The 20984-nt window shown below is 49.4% G+C and overlaps 1 protein-coding gene across 5 annotated transcripts; it reads left to right on the forward strand.

Annotated features, from left to right (window-relative positions):
• Nucleotides 1-1536: 1536 nt before the first annotated feature.
• On the forward strand, nucleotides 1537-20972 carry LOC115660335 (E3 ubiquitin-protein ligase TRIM7-like). 5 transcript variants are annotated; one of them, XR_004002801.1, is made up of 10 exons: nucleotides 1537-1664; nucleotides 2671-2757; nucleotides 3557-3655; nucleotides 4338-4559; nucleotides 5171-5193; nucleotides 6520-6635; nucleotides 6802-6834; nucleotides 8722-8795; nucleotides 10914-10996; nucleotides 20932-20950. XR_004002801.1 is itself a non-coding variant. In XM_030581661.1 (10 exons), exons 1-10 carry the CDS (start codon nucleotides 1545-1547, stop codon nucleotides 20939-20941), a joined length of 873 nt encoding a protein of 290 aa, XP_030437521.1. In that variant the 5' UTR covers nucleotides 1537-1544; the 3' UTR covers nucleotides 20942-20972. The 5 variants fall into 5 exon arrangements, 4 of the variants coding, with proteins under 4 accessions (XP_030437521.1, XP_030437522.1, XP_030437524.1 ...); XM_030581661.1 differs by lacking the exon at nucleotides 8722-8795 and adding an exon at nucleotides 20628-20707 and having other exon boundaries at nucleotides 20932-20972; XM_030581662.1 differs by lacking the exon at nucleotides 8722-8795 and adding an exon at nucleotides 20628-20707 and having other exon boundaries at nucleotides 6523-6635; nucleotides 20932-20972.
• Nucleotides 20973-20984: the final 12 nt, after the last annotated feature.

Here is a 20984-nt window from a genome sequence, read left to right on the forward strand (position 1 = left end):
GCACTGGGTGTAGGTAGCCAGAGGGGTGCTGGGCAGGGGTGTGGGGGGTCTCTGGGTGGTGTGGCACTGGGCATAGGGAGTCAGGGGTGCTGGGCAGGGTGTGGGGGGGTCTCTGGGTGGTGTGGCACTGGGTGTAGGTAGTCAGAGGGGTGCTGGGCAAGGGTGTGTGTGTGGGGGTCTCTGGATGGTGTGGCACTGGGCGTAGGGAGTCAGAGGGGTGCTGGGCAGGGGTGTGTGGGGGGTCTCTGGGTGGTGTGGCACTGGGCGTAGGGAGTCAGAGGGGTGCTGGGCAGGAGTGTGTGGAGGGGTCTCTGGGTGGTGTGGCAGTGGGCGTAGGGAGTCAGAGGGGTGCTGGGCAGGAGTGTGTGGAGGGGTTTCTGGGTGGTGTGGCACTGGGCGTAGGGAGCCAGAGGGGTGCTGGGCAGGGGTGTGTGGGGGGTCTCTGGATGGTGTGGCACTGGGCGTAGGGAGTCAGAGGGGTGCTGGGCAGGGGTGTGTGTGGGGGGGTCTCTGGGTGGTGTGGCACTGGGCGTAGGGAGTCAGAGGGGTGCTGGGCAGGAGTGTGTGGAGGGGTTTCTGGGTGGTGTGGCACTGGGCGTAGGGAGCCAGAGGGGTGCTGGGCAGGGGGATAGCATGGTGCAGCATGGGCCCACACCTAAGGGGAAGAAGCAGGATGGCAGCACAGGGCTGGGCTGGACAGTGCCCGTCTCGCAGCTCCGGGTTGTAAACAGTGCCCTTGTACTGGGCTGGGTGTTTGAGTGAGGGGGGCAGGCTCTGACCTGGGGTGTAGCAGGGGGTGCAGACACGTGGGCTCTGGGAGGGAGCTAGCAACTCAGCACGTTGTGTAAGAGAAAGAAGCTGCAGTGATTTCATACAGACATAGAAACTGACAGAGACACTTTTACAAAGTCAAAAGGTGAGAGGCGGAGTTTGAGGGAGGGAGGGGGGGTCTGTACTATATTTCACCGCATTCAGCCTCCTGGCTGGAGCAATAACAGCCCTGCAACACTTGTGTGAGACAGAGAGGCGCTGCGGTGTCTGAGCTTTGACAATATAGGAATTGGGAGGTCTGTGCCCAGCCCCAGGAACCCGCCCCCTGCTCCGGGGCTGACATGCAGCGTCCTGGGAGCAGAACGAAAACAGCCTCTGCCCCCCCCCCGAACCCCTGACACCCCCAGATTTCCGAGCACAGCGGATGGCTCATCCCCAGGGGTCGCTGTTCCCCCCCTTCCCCTCCTTAAACGGGGGGTTTGTCCCCGCACAGGGTCTAGCAGCGTCTCCCCCCCCCCGGCTTAACCCCGGCTCCCACCCCCGATTTTCCCCCTTCAGCCCCCTCCCGCCGCTACCTACAGCAGTTTGATCCCCCCTGGCCAGTAAATTTTTGCCCCCTGCTCAGATCCTGGCAGCCCCCCCGCTGCGATTTGCCCCCCTTGGTGCTTTTAAACCCCCCCAAAGTGGAGGCAGCAAATCGTACGCAGAAGTGAGGGCAGAGAGAGGGCAGCGGCGACATCAAAGGTTACTGCGCATGCTCAGTTCATCTGCGCATGCTCGGTGCAGCCAAAGTCGGGAATCTGGAGCGGACACTGTTTCCGTCGTTACACCGGCAGCGGGGCCATAGCCGGGGCTGGGAGCTGCTCCAGCCCTGCAGCCCGCGGGGCAGCCCGGTGGGGCCGGGGACACGCGTGGGGCGGACACGCTCCTGCTGGGAGGGGCCGGGCCTGGCTGCCTGGTTCGCCCCCTGCCCGGGGGTGGGGGTCCCCGAGCTCCCCGCGGCCGGAACGGGGCTGCGGGGGGCGAGTGGCCCGGGCGGGACGGAGCCCGGGAGCGGCTGGGCCGGGAGCTGCAGGAGGGGCCGGAGCGCGGCTCGGCTCTGCTCTGCTGCAGAGCTCGGAGCCCAGGCTGGGCCCGGGAGCGGGGGTCTGGGGTGTCAGAGCTGGGCGGAGGGGATGGGACCTGTGGGGCTGCTGGGAGTTTAGTGTGCGCGGGGGGGGGGGTCAGGGCTGGGGGAGAGCAGCTGGGGATGGGGGCTGTGGGGTAGCTGGGAGTTTGGGGTGCTCTGGGGGGGAGCGGCTGGGGACGGGGGTTGTGGGGGGCTGGGAGTTTGGGGTGCGCTGGGAGGTCAGGGCTTTGCAGGAGTGGCTGGGGATGGGGCCTGTGGGGCTGCTGGGAGTTTAGGGTGTGCGGGGGGGTCAGGGCTGGGAGGAACAGCTGGGGATGGGGGCTGTGGGGGAGCTGGGAGTTTGGGGTGTGCTGGAGGGGTCAGGGCTGGGGAGGAGTGACTGGGGATGGGGCCTGTGGTGGGGCTGGGAGTTTGGAGTGTGTTGGGGGATCAGGGCTAGGGTCTGGGGATGTTTGGGGGGCTCCATGTTCAGAGCTGGCCCTGTGGGAGCTTTGGGGGCTGGAACTGAGGAAAGTGGAGGACTGTCTGAAGTTGGCTGCTTGGGATGTGGGTGAGGCACCGGGGAGCTGGGGGTTGGGCTGCATCCCTGTCACTGCAGCCTGGGGCCCTGCGTTTCCTATGGAAAAGCTGCTCCCTGTTCCACCATCTCCTCTCAGTCTGAGTCCCAGGGACCCTGCACAGGCATCTGAAGAGCAGGACAGGCCCTGAAATCTGGCAGCTGGAAGGCTGTTTGCAGCAGTTTCTAACCGTCCCTCCCCTGCTTCTTCCAGGAGGAACCACAAAAGCATCTGGCCCTTCTGGGAAAAGAGAGAGAAGCAGCCAAAGCGGAAGAGGAGCAGCAAAGCGAGGAGCTGCTGGTAGGTGCCCAGAGCCCCCCACCACTGAGGTTTGCCTGACATAAGAATGGCCTGGTGAGTGCAGGGCCCCCCCGCCATCCTCAGCCAGGGACCCATCCCCACTGGAGTTCAGGGAGCCTGCAGGGTCAGACACGGGGGTGACATGGTGCCCTTAGGATGCAGGAGGCTGCTGGGCAGGAGAGGGTCAGTCTGTGTTAGCCCGGAGCCCCTGCCCATGGGCTGTCTGGATGTCACAGTGACCAGGGATCCTTTCTAGCTCCTGCGGAGGATGAGAGGGAAAGGAGATGAAATGTGGGCTGCAGAGATGGAGGATTTGGCTCAGTGCAAGTTGATGAGGTTTTGAGGAGAAGGGTCCCTCCTGTTGGTGATGTGCAGCTCACCCCGGCCCTGATCCCTCCTCCCTTCCTGGGATAAATGAACTTCCCATCACTCACTGCAAGAGATCTCATGTTCTGGTAAATAACTCTGCCACCCGCCCCGAGGTGCATTTATGATTTTCCCCAGTTACCAAGCAGATGAATTTCAGTGTTGATAAATGCAAAATAGTGCACACTGGCAAAGATAATATCAAATAGACATAAAATGATGGGGTCTAAATTAGCTGTTTCCACTCAAGAAAGAGATTTTGGAGTCACTGTGGATTGTTCTCTGGAAACATCCACTGAATCTGCGGTAGCAGGTCGAAAAAGCGAACAGAATGTGGGGAATCATTAGGAAAGGGATAGACAATAAACCAGAAAATCTCCTATTGCCTCTATATAAATCCATGGTACCTCCACACCTTGAATCCTGCTTGCAGATCTGGTCGCCCCATCTCAAAAAAGATACTTTGGAATTGGAAAAGGTTCAGAGAAGGTCAGCAAAAATGATGAAGGGTCCAGAACAGCTTCCGTCTGAGGTGAGATTAATAAGACTGACGCTCTGGCTATACTCCGCAGGTTTTAGCGACACGACTGTGCTGCTACAGCTGTGCTGCTGACAGGCGCACAGTGTAGCTGCTATTTGTTGGCAGGAGAGAAGTGCCAGTGTAGACAAAGCCTGAGACTGTTCAGCTTGGAGAAGAGACAACTAAGGGGAGGATATGGTAGAGGTCTATAAAATCATGACTTGTGTGGTGAAAGTAAATAAGGAAGTGTTATTTCCTCCTCATAACACAAGAACTAGGGGTCATCCAGTGAAATGAATAGGCAGCAGGTTTAAAACAGACAAAAGGAAGTATTTCTTCACACAATGAACAGTCAACATGTGGAACTCCTTGCTGGAGGATGTTGTGAAGGCCAGGACACTTAACAGGGTTCAAAAAAGAACTAGAGAAGTGCATGGAGGACAGGTCTATGAGTGGCTATTAGCCAGGATGGGCAGGGATGGTGTCTCTAGCCTCTGTTTGCCAGAAGCTGGGAATGGGCGACGGGATGGATCATTTGATGATTCCCTGTTCTGTTCATTCCCTCTGGGGCAGCTGGCATTGGCCACTGTCAGAAGACAGGATACTGGGCTAGATGGGCCTTTGGTCTGACCCAGTCTGGCCGTTCTTATGTTCTATGTTCACCTGTTACTGAGCTTCCCTCTCCCTGTTGCAGAAACAGACGGAAGCCGAGAGGCAGAAGATCGTCTGGGAGTGGCAGGAGCTGCGAGGATTTCTGGAGGAGCAGGAGCAGCGGCTGCTGTCCCGGCTGGAGGAGCTAGAGAGAGCCATTGTCCAGAGAAGGGATGAGGGCGTCTGCAGTCTGTCCTGGGAGATTTCCCTGCTCAGCGAGAGGGGAGGAGAGAAGGGGCAGCAGCCGCTGAGCCAACCCCTGCAGGTCAGGCTGTCATTGCAGTGATCATACACAGCATTTCTATAGGCACTTCTGAGCCCTAGACCCCAAAGCACTTTAGAGAGTGGGGTCAGGGGCATTATCCCTCTGGGACAAATGGGGAAAGTGAGGCAGAGGGAGGGGCAGTGAGTCTGGCAGCGGTGCCAGGGTGGGTCCTGGGAGTCCTGGATGCTGCAGCCCCAAGACCTTCTCTCCTGGAAATGTCTGTCTGCATTTGCACTTGGAGGGTGAAATCCCCTCCCCCACCATGCTGAGGTCCCGAGCCAGGCCTAAGGCCCCTCTCACGGCAGGTTAATGGCTTTAGTGGGGCCGGGGGCCTTCTGGGTCTCTCAGCAATGGGGGGAATTTGATTCTCAACGCAGAAAAATATCTTCGGCCTATGAAGTGCCCAGGGAGATGACTTCCTCAGTGACCTGCCCGCAGGGATTGCTGGGGCTGCGTAGGGGAAAGTCCCTGGTAGCGGGCAGCTGCTCTGGGAATGTAAACCTGAAATTCCCTTACTATCCGAGGCTTCAATATTTGACCTCTGCAGAGCAGGAGACCTCCCCACCCAGGGACACTCCCCCTGACGGCCTCTTCTTTCTCTCCCTCTTTAGGGTGCTGGGAGCACTGTGGGCAGGTAAGTTCTGGGCTCCATTTCGCTCCCCATCATGGGCCGCTAGGTTTGATAACTGCACTGAATAGGAAGCTGCCCCCTGCCCTTGGAGCGTGTGATTCTGGCTCCCCTAGTGGCTGACTCAGGTAGGAGAAGAGCCAGTTACTGTCTGCTCGCTCATGAGGTCACAGCAGGGCTGCTAGACCCAGGGCCGATGGGACAGACCAGGCCTGTCTCCTGGGCTGATGTGGCCGCGTCACGTATTCCGAGGGTGCAGAATCTCAGCTTTCACATTTGTTAAAGTGAGTGGCTGGTCCCTCAGCACCTCCCCAGTGTAAACGGAGACAGCGTTGCCTTGCTGGGGCTGCCAGCAGCCTGAAGCCGTAGCTCTGCGAGCATGAACTCTCCTATCCCCTGTTAATGTCATGGGGGTGTCAGCTGAAATGACAGGAGTGTTTCCTGGCTGATCACTCGAGCAGATGGAATTGGGAGAGGGCAGGAGTGAAGCCTTTGTGGGGTGGGAATAGGGGGTTGCTGTAGGGAGGGAAGAACAGAGGAGAGACACAAGGACAAGGAAGCAAGAGAGAAATGGAGAAAGGAGAGTGGGAAAGGAAGAGAAACACAGGGAAGAACCAGCAGGCCCTACAGGGGTGTCCAGGAGGGAGCTGTATTCCTCCTGAGTGACACTGAGTATGACAGACAAAAACTTGGCAAAATACTAAGAACTAAAATTTTATTTCCCATCCGAAGGGCAGATTCCCCCATTGTTCTTTGTATGTGAGTGTCCCATTGAGAGCAGTGGGTGTTCTGGTGTGAATGGAGCAGGGCACAGAGTCCTAGCCTGATGCCCTGGGCCACTGGCCGTAACAGACAGGGCAATGTGACCCTCTTTGCCAAATGAGCTGAATGCCCCAGGGTTACTGCTTCAGCTGAAGGGTTTGGGGGTTTTGGCATTAAAGGGCCCACGTTCATTCCCTGCTGGAGCCCTGGGCTCTGTCTGTGGCCACTGTCAGCATGTAGGACCTGCCCACTCTTTGGTCTGTGTCTCCTCCCTTTCCAAATAATCCCAGTGCTGGTTCCCCTTGTTACTGCAGTAAACCAGCGTAGGGGGTGACTCTGCCCCCAACAGAACCAGAGCGTCCCTGTGAAAAAACTCCTGAACAATGTCTTCGTTCCTTGCTCTAGTGTCTCCCCACTTCCCGTCTCTCTGGGGAGCACAGGGCTGAGGTGACTCATCCTGACATTGACTATCTCAGGCTACAAAGCTCAGGTCCAGGTTTTGTGAAGTTTGGGGGTTGCTGGGCTCAGGGTCTGGGGATTAGGCCTATTTCTCACCCCTCCTTTCTCCAGCAGGGAGGACGGGACGTTTCGGAATCCAGAGCCGTCGTTTACGGAGCTGGAGAAGAGACTCAGCGATTTCTCTCTGAAAAGTGCCATGCTGCAGGAGGTGCTCCTGGGATTCAAAGGTGAGCTGGAGTCTGGGGTTGGCTCTGTCTGCAGCGGCTGTGTTATCGGCCTCTGATCTCTGTCACCATCTCCTAGTTAATAGCAGTTTCATTAATAAGCAATGAGGATTTCTCCATGAATGCGAGGGCCTGAATTCTCACCTCTCCCATCTTCTCCTTCCCCTAGAGACGCTGCAACGGGAGCTGGGGAGCGACACAGGTACGTGTCTGTCTCTGACTGGCCCAGGGGAGATTTCAGCCCAATAACCATGTTAACGACGGCGGATTGCAGCCTCCAGCACCTGGAAGCTGTGTAACAATGGGAAGCGATGTTACTTTGTTTTTGCACCACTATATTTTCAACTGACTTGTCTCTTAAATATTTTAGCTCAGGGATCGGCAACCTTTGGCATGTGGCTCACCAGGGTAAGCACCCCGGCAGGCCGGACCGGTTTGTTTACATGCAATGTTGGCAGGTTTGGCCGATTGTGGCTCCCACTAGCCACAGTTTGTCACTCCAGGCCAATGGAGACAGTGGGAAGTGGCAGGCAGCACATCCTTCAGCCTGCGCCGCTTCCTGCATCCCCCATTGGCCTGCGAGGGCTGACCGCGGCTAGTGGGAGCTGCAACTGGCCGACCCGTGGACGTGGCAGGTAAAGAAACTGGCCCGGCCCACCAGCGTATGTGGATTGGAGTTTCCCCAAGGTCCTTTTAAGTGTTTCTTGATTGGGCACTTGATTCGCAAATTCCTTTCTGAAGAAGCTGACCTAATGCTTTACTAAGGCTACTTCAGAATGAAAACACATTGATGTACAAGAATATAGCCAATATCCAGAACTTTGACTGCAAAAATGATACACCCATACAGGTAGTATAATCACCTCAGCAAATTATAACCTTTTCATAGACACCTTACATGACAACCTTTGTACAATATTTGCTGCAAATATAGAACAGTGATTGCACCAATGAACTGTACAGTCACAGGTTATATTAACAACATCACAGCCAGGACTGGTGTTCAGGGGTAGCAAACAGGGCAACTTCCTGGGGCCCCATACCCCCACAAAGCTACATTGCTTAAGCTTTGGCTTCAGCCCTGGCTGGTGGGGCTCAGACTTCAGCCCCATGCTCTGGGCCTTCAGCTTTGTGCCCTGGGCCTCAGCGAGTCTGATGCTGGCCTTGCTTGGCAGCCCCCTGAAAGCTACTCATGGCCCCCCAGTAGGCCCCAGACTCATGGTTGAGAACCCCTGCCTTAGCCCACGAGTAACACCAATGTTCAGGTTACTGCCAGTCCCAAAGGACCAGTCACTTCCTTAGGTCAAATGACTCTTAGATGTTCCAACAAAGACAACATTTGTAGCCAGTCCTGTCATAACCTGTATTAAGATTTATTTGAAAGGAAATGAGAGTTGTTTACAAAGTTAAAGCAGTGTGACAAAGCTCTGTCCTTGTCTCCATGGGCCCTGCATTTCCTGGTGGATTTTGCTAGCCTCAGAGGCTCACTGTGACCCTCCACATAGCCCTTCTCTCTAGGGAAGAGTGTCACAGCCCATTGAGCCATTTTCATCGTAAGCCAGCGAGGGAGGGGAGGCAAAGCTCCCCTCTCTTGCACAGTGTCTGTTGTCTCCCAGTCTCAGTGATTAATCAGAGGCACAAAGGGGGGAGCCCAGGACCCCCCTCTACTCTAGGCTCCCGCCCTGGGACCCTAATAGTAGTAGCTATGGTATCTGACCTTTTAAAAACAAGACACATACAATTCCCTGTTCTGCTTCCCCACAGCAGCCCCTACTTCCTCAGGCTCCACTTCACCCTTACCTCAGGGCTTCCTTCCTTGTGCCTGATTTGGTGTGTACTGCTCAGTTGCTCCCACAACTCCTGTTATGCACACCCACCTGCCTAACTGGGAGGTCTTTAACTAGTTTCAGCCAGCCCCTGATTGGCTTCAGGTGTCCCAATCAACCTAGCTGTCTCCACGGCTTTCTGGAAGGATATTATTTGGCCCCAGGTGTCTTGATTAACGTGGAGCAACTGTCATTTGTTTATCATGGTAACAGGGATTTGTTTATCCTGGGGCTAACGTGCCTGTTTCTCACTACTTTCCTAGAGCCATCTGGCCTTGCCCTGTCACAGCAGCTAATCATCCAGATGCAGACAAGTTACAGTCTTAAATTTCAAAAGGTAATAGAAGCTTCTATAATAAGCAAGCTCTGCATATTCTTTAGGACTAACCCTGGCTAATCAGCTGGGGATCTCATGCTTATGCCTAGAATCCCCTCCCCTCACCCCCCACAGTCCAAGCAGCATAGAGATAATCAGTTCCTTCTGTATGGGGTTTTTCATCCCCTTCCTACCATGTGCTCTGAGCTGCAAACTCAGCTAATGGGAAGTCAAGAGCACAACAACAGTCTTGTGTCTTCTGTAACATCCCATAATAGTCTCTCTGGTGATGATGGACCTTTCCTGCCAGGCAGGGTGTAATGCATTCAGCTGCCAATCAGCACTTCACCTAGGTAAAGTCTCTCTCCTGTCTGGTGATTTACAGAGCCACAGAGGCTCACAATGCAGCTAGTCAGATATTAACCCAGGCAGCATCTCAATAAAGCATTCAATAAAGTGTAAACATGCTTTTATAATCCTAATACCTGTTTTAACAATGCTAACACAGGTGAGTCAGACTGATTCCACTGTGTGTTTGTCCCTGTTCAATTAAGACATAGAGGCTTGTGTAAGAGCTAACACCTCATCTGCCAGTGTCACAGGCAGGATGGGGGGGGATGGTGTCTCTAGCCTCTGTTTGCCAGAAGCTGGGAATGAGTGACGGGGGATGGATCACTTGATGGTTAACTGTTCTGTTCATTCCCTCTGAAGCACCTGGCATTGGCCACTGAGCTAGATGGACCATTGCTCTGACACAGTGGGCTGTTCTTATGTTCACAGTCTCTATCAGGAATATCTACTCATTTGGACTCACTGAAGAGACACAGAAAGAAACAAGATGTGCTAAGGGAAGAAGGCCCAGTCTCAGCGCCCCCGGGGTCACGCTTCCCAAAAGCTAAAACTAGGCTCTGCCGATGAAAGGGGGCACTGCCAGGAGAGACTGTATAAAGGCTGGAGCATCAAACCACTTTGTAAACCTGAGAGAGCTGCCTTGGGAACAGTGACAGGGAGAATCCCCCAGAGTGACTCCTTTCATTCTGTTCTTCTCTCGCCTTTGGTTCTTAGAATCATAGAACTGGAAGGGGCCTCGAGAGGTCATCTAGGCCAATCCCCTGCACTCAAGGCAGGACTAAGTATTATCTAGACAATCCCTGACAGGTGTTTGTCTAACCCACTCTTTAAAATCCCCAATGATGGAGATTCCACAACCTCCCTAGGGAATTTATTCCAGTGCTTAACCACTCTGACAGTTAGGGAGTTTTTTTTTTCCTAATCTCCATCCTAAACTGCCCTTGCTGCAATTTAAATCCATTGCTTCTTGTCCTCAGAGGTTAAGAACAACAATTTTTCTCCGGCATCTTTGTAACAACCTTTTATGTACTTGAAAACTGTGATTGTGTCCCCTCTGAGTCTTCCCCAGTTTTTTTCGATTTTCCCTCATAGATCATGTTTTCTAGATCTTTAACCATTTATGTTGCTCTTCTCTAATTTGTCCACATCTTCCTTGAAATGCGGCCCCCAGAACTGGACACACTACTCCAGTTGAGATCTAATCAGCGCGGAGTAGAGCGGCAGAATTTCTTCTTGTGTCTTGCTTACAATACTCCTGCTAATACATCCCAAAATGATACTTGCTTTTTTACAAGACTGTTGTCTCCTATTTAGCTTGTGATCCACTCTGACCCCCAGATCCCTTTCCACAGCACTCCTTCCTAGGCAGTTATATCCCATTTTGTATGTGTGCAACTGATTGTTTCTTCCTAAGTGGTGTACTTTGCATTTGTCCTTATTGAATTTCATCCTATTTACTTCAGACTATTTCTCCAGTTTGTCCAGATTATTTTGAATTTCAGTTCTATCCTCCAAAGTCCTTGCAACCCCTCCCAGCTTGGTATTGCCCGCAGACCTGTTAAGTGTAACAGAGAGACTCTGCTGCTGGGAGGGTTTCACCATGTGTCAGAGGGTCACACCCTGGTGGGAGAGGGCTAGGCCTGTACTGGGATAAGATCACTCTGTGCTTCACAGTGTGGCAGAACCTAGAATGTCCATGACCAGGGAACAATGCTGAGGGGAATCAACATGTGGAAAGGAGAGAAACCCTGTCTGAATTCTCTCACATTGCCCTTCTCACTCTGGCAGGCTACAGATTAATGTCCACATTTTGCTCCAGATCATCCCATCCTCCCAGGGGGAAGGAAATGGCTTCAATGGAGCTGGCTCAGGTAAGGGATTCTCAGGGAGCTGATGGTGGGTTCTGCTTGGAGGGAGAGAAGCAGTAAATGTATAGGAGGGTGGGAGCCACCAGTGATGAGCTGCCAAAATATTAACAGGTTCCCTTCTCCTCACCTCACGAGGGGGTCATGCCCCCTGCGGGGATCGTACCCCATCCAACACCCCCATGCTCCTTGGCACCCCCCCCGGGGACCCCTGACCCATGCCCCCCTTCCCTGTCCCCTGACTGCCCCCTGCCGCCCCATCAAACCCCTCCTCTCATTCTTGATGCCCCCCTGGAACTCTTGCCCCATCCAGCCACCCCTTCGCTCTGTCCCTGACTGCCCCCCACCACCTCATCCAACCCCTGCTCCTTCCTGACTGCCCCCTGGGACCCTTGCCCCCATTCAATCCCCTTGTTCTCTGCTCTCTGACCACCCTGCCCCCTATCCACCCCCCCCACAACCCACCGAACACCCACTCCCTGCTCCCTTACCACACTGCCTGGGGCCAGGACTGGGTCCGCTAAGCCGGGACCAGTGCTGCGGGGCCCAAGCTGGGCCGGGTTGGAGCCTCTCGGCCGGGACCAGCCCGAGCCAGGGGTGCTTGGCCTGGACCCGGCTGGGGCGCTAGGCAAGGGCCAGGGGGAGCCGCTCAGGTGGAGCCGGACTGGGCCACACACGAACCATCAGCCCCCCCCACCCCCCCGGCCCGGCTTACCTACCTGCTGCTTGTTTCAGGCTTCCCGCGAACATTTGATTCGCAGGAAGTAGGGGAGGGGGAGGAAAAGGAGGGCGGGGCATTCAGAGGAGAAGGGGAGGTGAGCTGGGGCTGGGGGCCAGGTGGACAGCTGCCCGAGCCTTTGTTAAATTTAAAAGCTTTTTTAGAACCGGTTGTCCTGGAACAACCGGTTCTAAAAAGGCTTCTAAATTTAACAACCGGTTCGTGTGACCTGGCTGGAGCTCACCACTGGTGGGAGCTGCTAGAGGTGGTGGGAGGCAGGAAATATCTTGGGTGGAGAAAGGGAGGGGACAGGATGTGACAAACCTACTGAGACTTGTGTACTCTAGGGTGTGATGGGTTGTTACCCCGGGGTGCAGTCTGGGGGGCTTCTGGGAACCGCTGTGCCCTCTAACCCTCAAGCTGGGCTGGCCCTTCTCACACTGCTTTGCTGGAGATTCAGCCAGCCTCTCCAGGGCCTGTTATCACCCAACACGACAGCAGGTGGCGCCATGCATCCAACTAAGCTACCTGAGTGCGTTACCTAAGCCACTCAAGGAGAGAGGGAAGAGAAACAGCCAATTTCCCAGCTCCCCCACCTTGCACACTTGCTGTAGTATAAATCCAGAATTATACCATCTTGTAGTACACAGGGCTCTCTATAATGTAAGCTCATTAATATAGTTCCCCTTGCCCTCGATATGAGACAGATGTGCACAACAAGCTTGTGCTAACCAAGCTGAGATTTTGCCCAGACACTTCACTCAAAATATGCTGGTTAAGATAAAGCATAAAACAAGTTTATTAACTGCAGAAAGATAAAGTGATTATAAGTGATAACCAACAGATCAAAGCAGATTACTTAGCAAATAACCAAAACTCAAACTAAGCCTAACATACTAGATGGATAGAATTTGAATTAGCAATTTCTCACCCTGACTGATGATAGAAGCAGTCCCCCAAGTTTCCATATACAAGCTAGAAATCCCTTTATTCTGGGAGCAGCACTTCCCCTACTTCAGTGTTTGTTCCTCAGCTGTTTCCAGGAGTTCTCTTGTGTGGGGAATGAGACCAAGAGATGACGTCACATCCCACCTGTTACCGAAATATCGGGTCGGCCTAGCTGAGAGCCAATTAACAGCCTGACAGGGATAAGGAAAAATGTTTTATTCTGCGGAAAAAGGAGAGTCTGTACCTTGGTACAAAAGACTCTGTCTTACACAAATTTCACAACCTTTTATGCACATTCAGACAAAGACCCTTGCATGTTAATACTTGATTGGTAAGTGTAAAATCTCATGTTCCCCTTATCTGGGTAGTACTTACTGGTTTGGAACAGGATCTTCCTGCTTTGAGGCAGAGGAAAAGAGATAGTGAAAAAGTTCAGGCTACTGTGTCCATGAGCAGTACTCACCCCTTCCACCTACTGGCCGCTTGTAATATATTAAGTGGGGTCAGCCAGCTTTCACAATCCCGCCTTCGGGCCTGGCAAGCCCAGATTGCCAGGCCCGTTACGTAATTTACGATCAAGCTGAAGAGACAGGTACTGAGTTGTGTTACGGACAGCAGAACCTTTAGTTATAGCATTATACAGACATTTTGCGCATTGTATTACTATTCAAACAATACATGGGAAGAACAGACAGAAAATAATCCATTTAACAATTGTATGGAAATGGCCAGTAAACCATGACCCAAGGTCTGGGAGAAGGTCCTTAAAATTAAAGGTGTGATTAAGAGATACAGCATGAAAAATAACAGCAGCGTTCTTAATAGCCTATAAATCCTGTTCAATTAAGCCAGAATGATTAACATAAAAACAGCATTTTTTCCCGATGCTAGCACAAGCCCCCTCTATTTCAGCATTTATAGCATTTAGCACACGTCTATTTTGCAAAGCCACTTTTGCTACTTCATTAATCTCTTTTTGTAACTTTTGAAAAGCATCTATTAATGCATTAGCTGCTTTCTTAAGCCCTGCAGAACTATTTACAACTGCTCTCTCTAGTTCAGCTACCCTCAACTCAGGAATGTTTGCACGGACAAAAGAATGGAATCCTGTTAGTCTGACAACTAAGGGATTGGGGCACTGACTATAAATCAGTTAGGTATACCAGGTGGTCTAATTTCCCAGATGTCTTGGTGAATAATCCAGTCCCACATGCATCCTCTCCATGGACCCGTCAGGATTTGGTATGTGGAAGCGCACACCCCCCTAACTGGTCCAAATGCTTGGAAGGAGCACTGTGAATGTCCACACTTCCACTCAGAAAGTGTCCAAATATGTCTCCATGACCACAGATCAGATGGTACTCCTGATGTGTCTGTAAGGGCAATGGGCCAAGTCTGGTGCTCAAGATCACTCCGAATGGCCATCAGCTGGTCATTCAGGAAATCCTGAATTTCTAAACATACTAGATTCCACTGCAATGCCTTCCCAGCCTCAGTGATATTCAGTACCATCTCTGTTAGTAACTTCTGGGTCATAGAACTAAGGGTGGAAATAACATGTAACTCACCAATTCTAGCCTGTATTTGGGTTAGCTGAACTCCAGAAATAAGGCTAGTGACCTTTTCTAGTTGGCCCGATTTCTTATCATGTTCTTGGCTTTTAATAATATTCCAAATGGCTGCTGCGCTATTGGCCCCATCCCATATGGATCCGGTCAGGTCCCTCTTCTTCCAGAGGAAATAACCCAGGCCCTCTGTTGTGCTAATCTAATGGCAGCCCCTCGTGTTGTATTAATCACAGTCCATTGATATCCTAATACATATCTTTTTGGTGTAGTACTATATCACATCTGTTGCTTGTATGCCTTTAACTAATCTCAGATACTTTCAAGAGGCATTGACATTAATAGCCTAGGAGGGGGTGTATTACAGGGTAACAGGGGAGATGGCAGGGGCAACAAGGTGCCTGTGATACCTGTCATTTTAAATCCAGTTAGGGAGAGCAATACATACTGAAGGATTTATCCAACACAGGGCGCAGCCTGTAGAACAAACCCCAAAATCCAATTAATATCACAATCCCAAGCATGGGTCCCACAATTTTTTTTTCTGCCAGTGTATGATTCTTTGTTTTTTTCACCAGGGTCAGTTTTTAGTGTCCTTTCTAGTCAGGAATCTCTGGACTTTGGCAATTTTAGTGCAGTGAGTGTTTCTTCTTCCCCAAAACAGTCGTGGTTCAGCATCCTACAGGGAAGAGGTTACCAGCACATTACCCTGCAATGGTTTTGATTCTTCTAGAAAAATTTAAAGGCACAGTAGATCTGTCAATGAACAAGGGAGAGGTTACTAGCACTTCACCTTGTCCTTTTTCCCTGCTGTCCAGAAGGCACAGTGGAGCTAGAAGGAGGAATAGGCTAATCATCAGTAGGAGAATTCTCCCGATGTGGAGGGGTCTTTTTGCAGTGAGAATCATGGGTCCAAGCAGTCAGTCTTTGGCATGTCACAGTGGTGTTGGTAGTTAGCAGGACTTTCCAGCGTGGAGCCAGACCAGTCTTTTGTTGGTGGACCTTTACATTGATCCAGTCTCTTGATTCCAAGGAGTGGCAGGGCTGCTAGGGTCTTTGGGTAGCGCTTCTTTATCTGTGAGAAAAGAAACCTAACACATTTCATTAGTGCCTGGCAGTGTTTTGCAGATCTCATAGCTGCTTGGACACATTCAAGCCCTCCCCCCCCTTTTCTTGGTTATTAGCCAAGTCTTAGTTGTGAGCAGTGTCCTTGAATGGAGCCAGTGTCTTATCTTCAGTCTGCTAGCTATTATTTTTTTTCTTTCCAGTTAACTCATTCTGTTCTTTTTTCCTTCTCCCTTTTTGGCTTCTTTTAACCTACAAAGGAAACTTTCACTCTTCACTCATACACCTTTTCCCAACAACGAACACATAAACATTGCCATTATACAGTACATTAGTCTTATTATTTAATGTATGCCACATATACCCTTCCACTAAAATAACTTTATTGCAGAGCTTTGGAGCAACAAGCCAGGACAAGCACACCCACTTTGAGGAGTTCATTCAGTACAACTTTTAGTCCAATAGCTTCCCACCATCCCCAGTCCTCTGGCTAGAAATCTGAGGTAGCTAGAAGGATCCCATGTACAATATGGGGAGTGGGTTAATCTTTCATGTCCTTGCTCCCAAAAACTGTTGGTATGCAAATTTTAATAACAATTTTAATTTAAAGATTTGGCCAATGAAACTTCTTCTTTTTTTTTTTTTTACTTAAGTAAATGTTTTAGACTTTAGTATATCACATTTTCCTGATTTATCCAAACACTTTGTATTCCAAGTTGAATAAAACAAGTATCTGCATTCCAATCCAACCCCTCTGCCTGATTTCAAACCAGACCATCCCATGAAAACACTAAACATAACAATTCCGGCCACGAGACAAACACCATAAGACAGAACATAGAACACAAAACATAATTTCTATTGTGCCAGTAAATGCATGATATGTTGAATGCTGTTCAGCTGGCATCAGTTTTCTCTGATTATCTGAAAGACAAAAAACAGAGGTCTGCCCCTTCTGGGCAGTCAATCATTACTTAAATATACAAATACCCTTGTTGATTTTAGGCAAAACAGAGGAATTACCCCATATTTTCTTGTATTAGTTTCATAGGCAGCCCAGGTTTCAGTGGCTTCTACCTTATCAGTTAGATAATTCACATTAATACAGATGCTTTCTGGCTTGCTTTTGGATCCAAAGCTATCCACAGCTTAAAGATTCTTACCTTAAAAGGGACATAATTAACTTTACCAGAATTTTGATTGCTTCTTACTTTTAACTCCTGCTTTCAAACACTGAAAGAAAACATCATTACTTATAGTGCCCCTTAGAGCCTAATAACATTTCAATTACATAGCACTGTATATATTTCTTTAGCTAATTCAGCTAAATTGTTCATAGCCAAATGATTGCAATCTAATAATTTCTTTGCCTGAATTTATTTACAAACATTTCAAAGACACCAAGAACTTTCCTCTTTAGCATTTTTACAAAGTTCAACTGCTGTTCCCTCCAGCAACTACAGAGTTAACTTCTCCCTCTTCCTTAAATCACTCTCTTGTCTCTCAACAGCCACTTTTATCAACTCAAATCACCGTTTCAAGATATTATCCTGGGTATTTGAAATCCCCATGCTTACACTTACTTACTCCTTCCTTCCACTACACCCTCAAAATTTCCAACCTGTTTTCCAATCTCTTTGTCTGTTACCTGCCCGCCTGGACCCGATCCTGCTTTTCTCGCTGAACCGTCCCTTCCATGGGCACCAACTTGTTCCACTACCAGTTTAGCTAGGAGGGTGGGCTTCTCAACTAGCCCCCACCCTTCCTGGTCTCTTCCCTTAAACATTTTTACTCACAAGACTACCCGAGTCCTCCCTCGTGAGGCTTGCCACCTGGGCAAAAACGCATAGTCTAATGGCATTTAACTATTCAATTTCCTCTTGACATTCCTTTCTGAACATCAGGTAAAGGCCATTTACTTAACATATAATCCAACCCCCTCTAGAGGGTTTACCCAGAGACCCACCAGTCTGTCTGCTGACACTCAAACAGAAAAGAGAATTACACAGAGAACAGAGGGAATTACAGTCTAATCCAGGTTTTTCTACTTCTATTACACTGATCGCTAGAGGGGACGGGACAGAAGGATCTCAATTCAACCTCAGAGCTTCCTCGCACGCATGGCTTCCACTCCGAGGAATTACGAACGAGAGGTTCAGTTCCGCCCACACTCTTAACACCCAAATGTATACAGAGCAGAAAAACAACAGTAACCGGTTAAACAGAACAGAACCAGAACCAGATAAGTGGCCCGCCTCTAACCAGAACCAGATAGTATTTCCTTATCCTATTAGGGGTCACCTTATAGGATCACGAAACCCAGGGGCTGCGGAGAAGTGAGGAAGAGGGGTTAAGCACCCCAGTGGTGCCGCTTCTAGTTCGCCGCAGCCGTCCGGAGTCCAATGTCCGAGCTAGGAGAGTCCTGTCTGGAGTCGCCAGAAACTGTTACCAAAATATCGGGTCTGCCTAGCTGAGAGCCAATTAACAGCCTGACAGGGATAAGGAAAAATGCTTTATTCTGCAGAAAAAGGAGAGCCTGTACCTTAGTACAAAAGACTCTGTCTTACACAAATTTCACAAACCTTTTATACACATTTAGAGAAAGACCCTTGCGTGTTAATACTTGATTGGTAAGTGTAAAATCTCATGTTCCCCTTATCTGGGTAGTACTGACTGGTTTGGAGCAGGATCTTCCTACTTTGAGGCAGAGGAAAAGAGATAGTGAAAAAGTTCAGGCTACTGTGTTTATGAGCAGTACTCACCCCTCCCACCTACTGGCCACTTGTAATCTATTAAGGGGGGTCAGCCAGCTCTCACACCACTTCTGTAGCTTTTCCATATGACAGGAACCCTTTGTTCCAAACTCAGTTCCCAGTCCAGTTTGTGGAAAAATACAGGTACTAAAATGGAGTTTAGTGTCATGTGGTCTGGTCACAGGCCCTGCTGCGTCATAGTAGCCATGACTCATAGACTGGCTGAAACATTCACAGGAAGGCTAAGCTCTTCCATAGTCCATTGTCTTTGTTGATGAGCCATCAGCCCTGTCTGGCTTCTTCATTGTTGTACCTGAAAGGCTCGTTGTGGCTGTTACCCAGAATAAGCACATTTGAAATACAGATGCTTAGTCAATATCCATAACTTCAGATACGAATATGATTCGTGCACACAAATAGGATAATCGTATTCAACAAATCATAACTTTTCCAATGACACCACACATGATGCATCATGTACAAAATACATTGTAATTATGTCCTAATCATATTATAACCATACCACTATGATGAATATGGGGTGTAGTGTCAGATAGCGCCTAATTTAAAGACACAGGATTTGGGAATGGAACTTCTCTTTGTGGAACAGGAAATTGTCCTTCAACAAGGGCTGGGAAAACTTCCCAGACTTCCAATGCTGGAGCCTGAATCTGCTGACACTTCATTAGTTACTACCACCCCCAATCTTTGTGGTAACTGTAAACTTTATCAATGACGATTTTATACTCTCTTCTAGGTCATTGATAAGAATGTTAAATAGCACAGGGCCAAGAACCAATCCCTGCGGGAACCTGCTAGAAAGAAATCCACTCGACCATGGTTCCCCATTTACTATCATAGTTTTTAATCTATTTAACGTATGCCATATTTATTTTGTATCATTCTAGTTTTTTTAGTAAAAATATTGTGCTGATCAAGTCATATCCCTTACAGAAGTTTAGGTAAATTACATCAATACTATTAGCTGCAACCAAACTTTTGATCTCATCCAATAAGGATATCCTATTAGTTTGATAGACTCTATTTTCTTTAAACCTTTGTTAATGGGCACTGTCATGGTATAATTCCCCACTCTGAACCTTAGCGTCCAAGAGATGGGGTACCAGCATGAATTCCTCTAAGCTTGATTATCAGTTTAGGACCTGTAGCGCTGCCACCAACCAGGAATTCCAGTGCCTGGTACACTCTGGTCCCCCCAAAGCCTTGCCCGGGGAACCCCAAGACCCAGACGCTCTGGATGTTAACACAAGGAAAGAGAACCCTTTCCCCCACTGTTGCCTCTCCCATGCTTCCCCTCCCTGGGTTACCCTGGAAGATCACTGTGATTCAAACTCCTTGAATCTTAAAACAGAGAGGAAAATTCACCTTCTCCCCTCCTTCTCTCTCCCCCTCTCAGACTCTCTCTGAGAGAGACATTAATCCTAACACAGAGAGAAATTAGCCTTTCTCTCCGCCTTCCCTCGTTACTCCCCACCAATTCCCTGGTGAATCCAGACCCCGTCCCCTGGGGTCTCACACAGGAATAAAAAAACAATCAGGTTCTTAAGCAAGAAAAACTTTTAGTTAAAGAGAGAAAAACAGTAAAAATTATCTTTGTAAATTTAAAATGGAATAGGTACTGGGTCTTTCAGCTATAGACACTGGGAATACCCTCCCAGCCTAAGTATACAAGTAAAAATTAAAATCCTTCCAGCTAAATACCAATTTGAACTCCTCCCAGCCAAATACATATTTGCAAATAAAGAAAACAAACATAAGCCTAACTCGCCTTATCACCTAGTATTCACTATTCTGAACTTCTAAGAGCCTGTATCGGAGAGATTGGAGAGAAACTGATTGCACGTCTGGTCACTCTCAGCACCCAGAGAGAACAACAACCAAAAACTAAAAGCACACACAAAAACTTCCTTCCCTCAAGATTTGAAAGTGTCCTGTCCCCTGATTGATCCTCTGGTCAGGTGACAGCCAGGCTCACTGATTTTGTTAACCCTTTACAGGCAAAAGAGATATGAAGTACTTCTGTTCTATTAACTCTTACTTATCTGTTTATAACAAGCACTAATCATTTTACCCTTCTTGATTCTTTATTAATGAATGAAATCCAGTATTGGCTGCTCCATTCTCTTGATGAGTATAGATGACAGACTTCAGGTCTTTTAGGAAGTCTTGGATACAAGTTATCCAGACCCGCTGATTTAAACATGTCTGACTTTTAATAGCTGCTGTTTAACGTCCTCATGACTTCTTGTCGGAATGGAAAGCATGTCGTCAACATCTTATGATACGATTACATCATCTGTTTTTCTCCAAATCCAGGAGAGAAATATTTATTGAGGACTTCTACCTCTTCTGCATTATTTTTGATAATTCTGCCATTTCTATCTAGTAAAGTACCATTGTTAGGAATAAGTTTGCACTTAATATACTTTTAAAAACTTCCTTTTTATTGTCATTAATTGGTCATTGATTTTTGAGAGCTTCCCTTAACAATTTTCTACAATTCTGACCTTCTAACTTTGTGTTCTTTACTATTGACTTCTCCTTTCTTCCATATATTTTATTTGGAGAGTGTTGAGATTCCTACCAGGGAGACACCAGCAGGGTCCAGAGACAGCCCCATCTTCTATTATCAAGCTCTGGCTAGTAGGTATGTGATAAATGTGAAGACCCTGCCTCCGTCTGTCAGCTGGGAGACACAAAGGTTCTCTCTTTCTACCTTCTAATGCCACCTGGCTGCGCTAAGCTAGGTTGGGTGGGACTGTGATAACATGTGCCTCCCGGAGCTTCCATTTCCCTGGTGCTGCTGTTCCGTGAATAGTGGGGTTGTGAATGGGGCAGCAGGTACTGAGTGTTGGACTCTTGCTCTTTCAGGGGCCGGTGACCTTCGAGGAGGTGGCTGTGTATTTCACCAGGGAAGAGTGGGC

This window comes from Gopherus evgoodei, chromosome 12 (genome assembly GCF_007399415.2).
Source record: "Gopherus evgoodei ecotype Sinaloan lineage chromosome 12, rGopEvg1_v1.p, whole genome shotgun sequence".
Taxonomy (NCBI): Eukaryota; Metazoa; Chordata; order Testudines; family Testudinidae; genus Gopherus; species Gopherus evgoodei.

Coding starts and splice junctions, on each gene's coding strand:
- LOC115660335 (XM_030581661.1), top strand. CDS start 1,545: ATGCTCGGTGCAGCCAAAGTCGGGAATCTGGAGCGGACACTGTTTCCG. Junction 4,560..5,170: donor CGCTGAGCCAACCCCTGCAG/GTCAGGCTGTCA, acceptor CTCCCTCTTTAG/GGTGCTGGGAGCACTGTGGG. Junction 10,997..20,627: donor CTTCAATGGAGCTGGCTCAG/GTAAGGGATTCT, acceptor TTTTATTTGGAG/AGTGTTGAGATTCCTACCAG.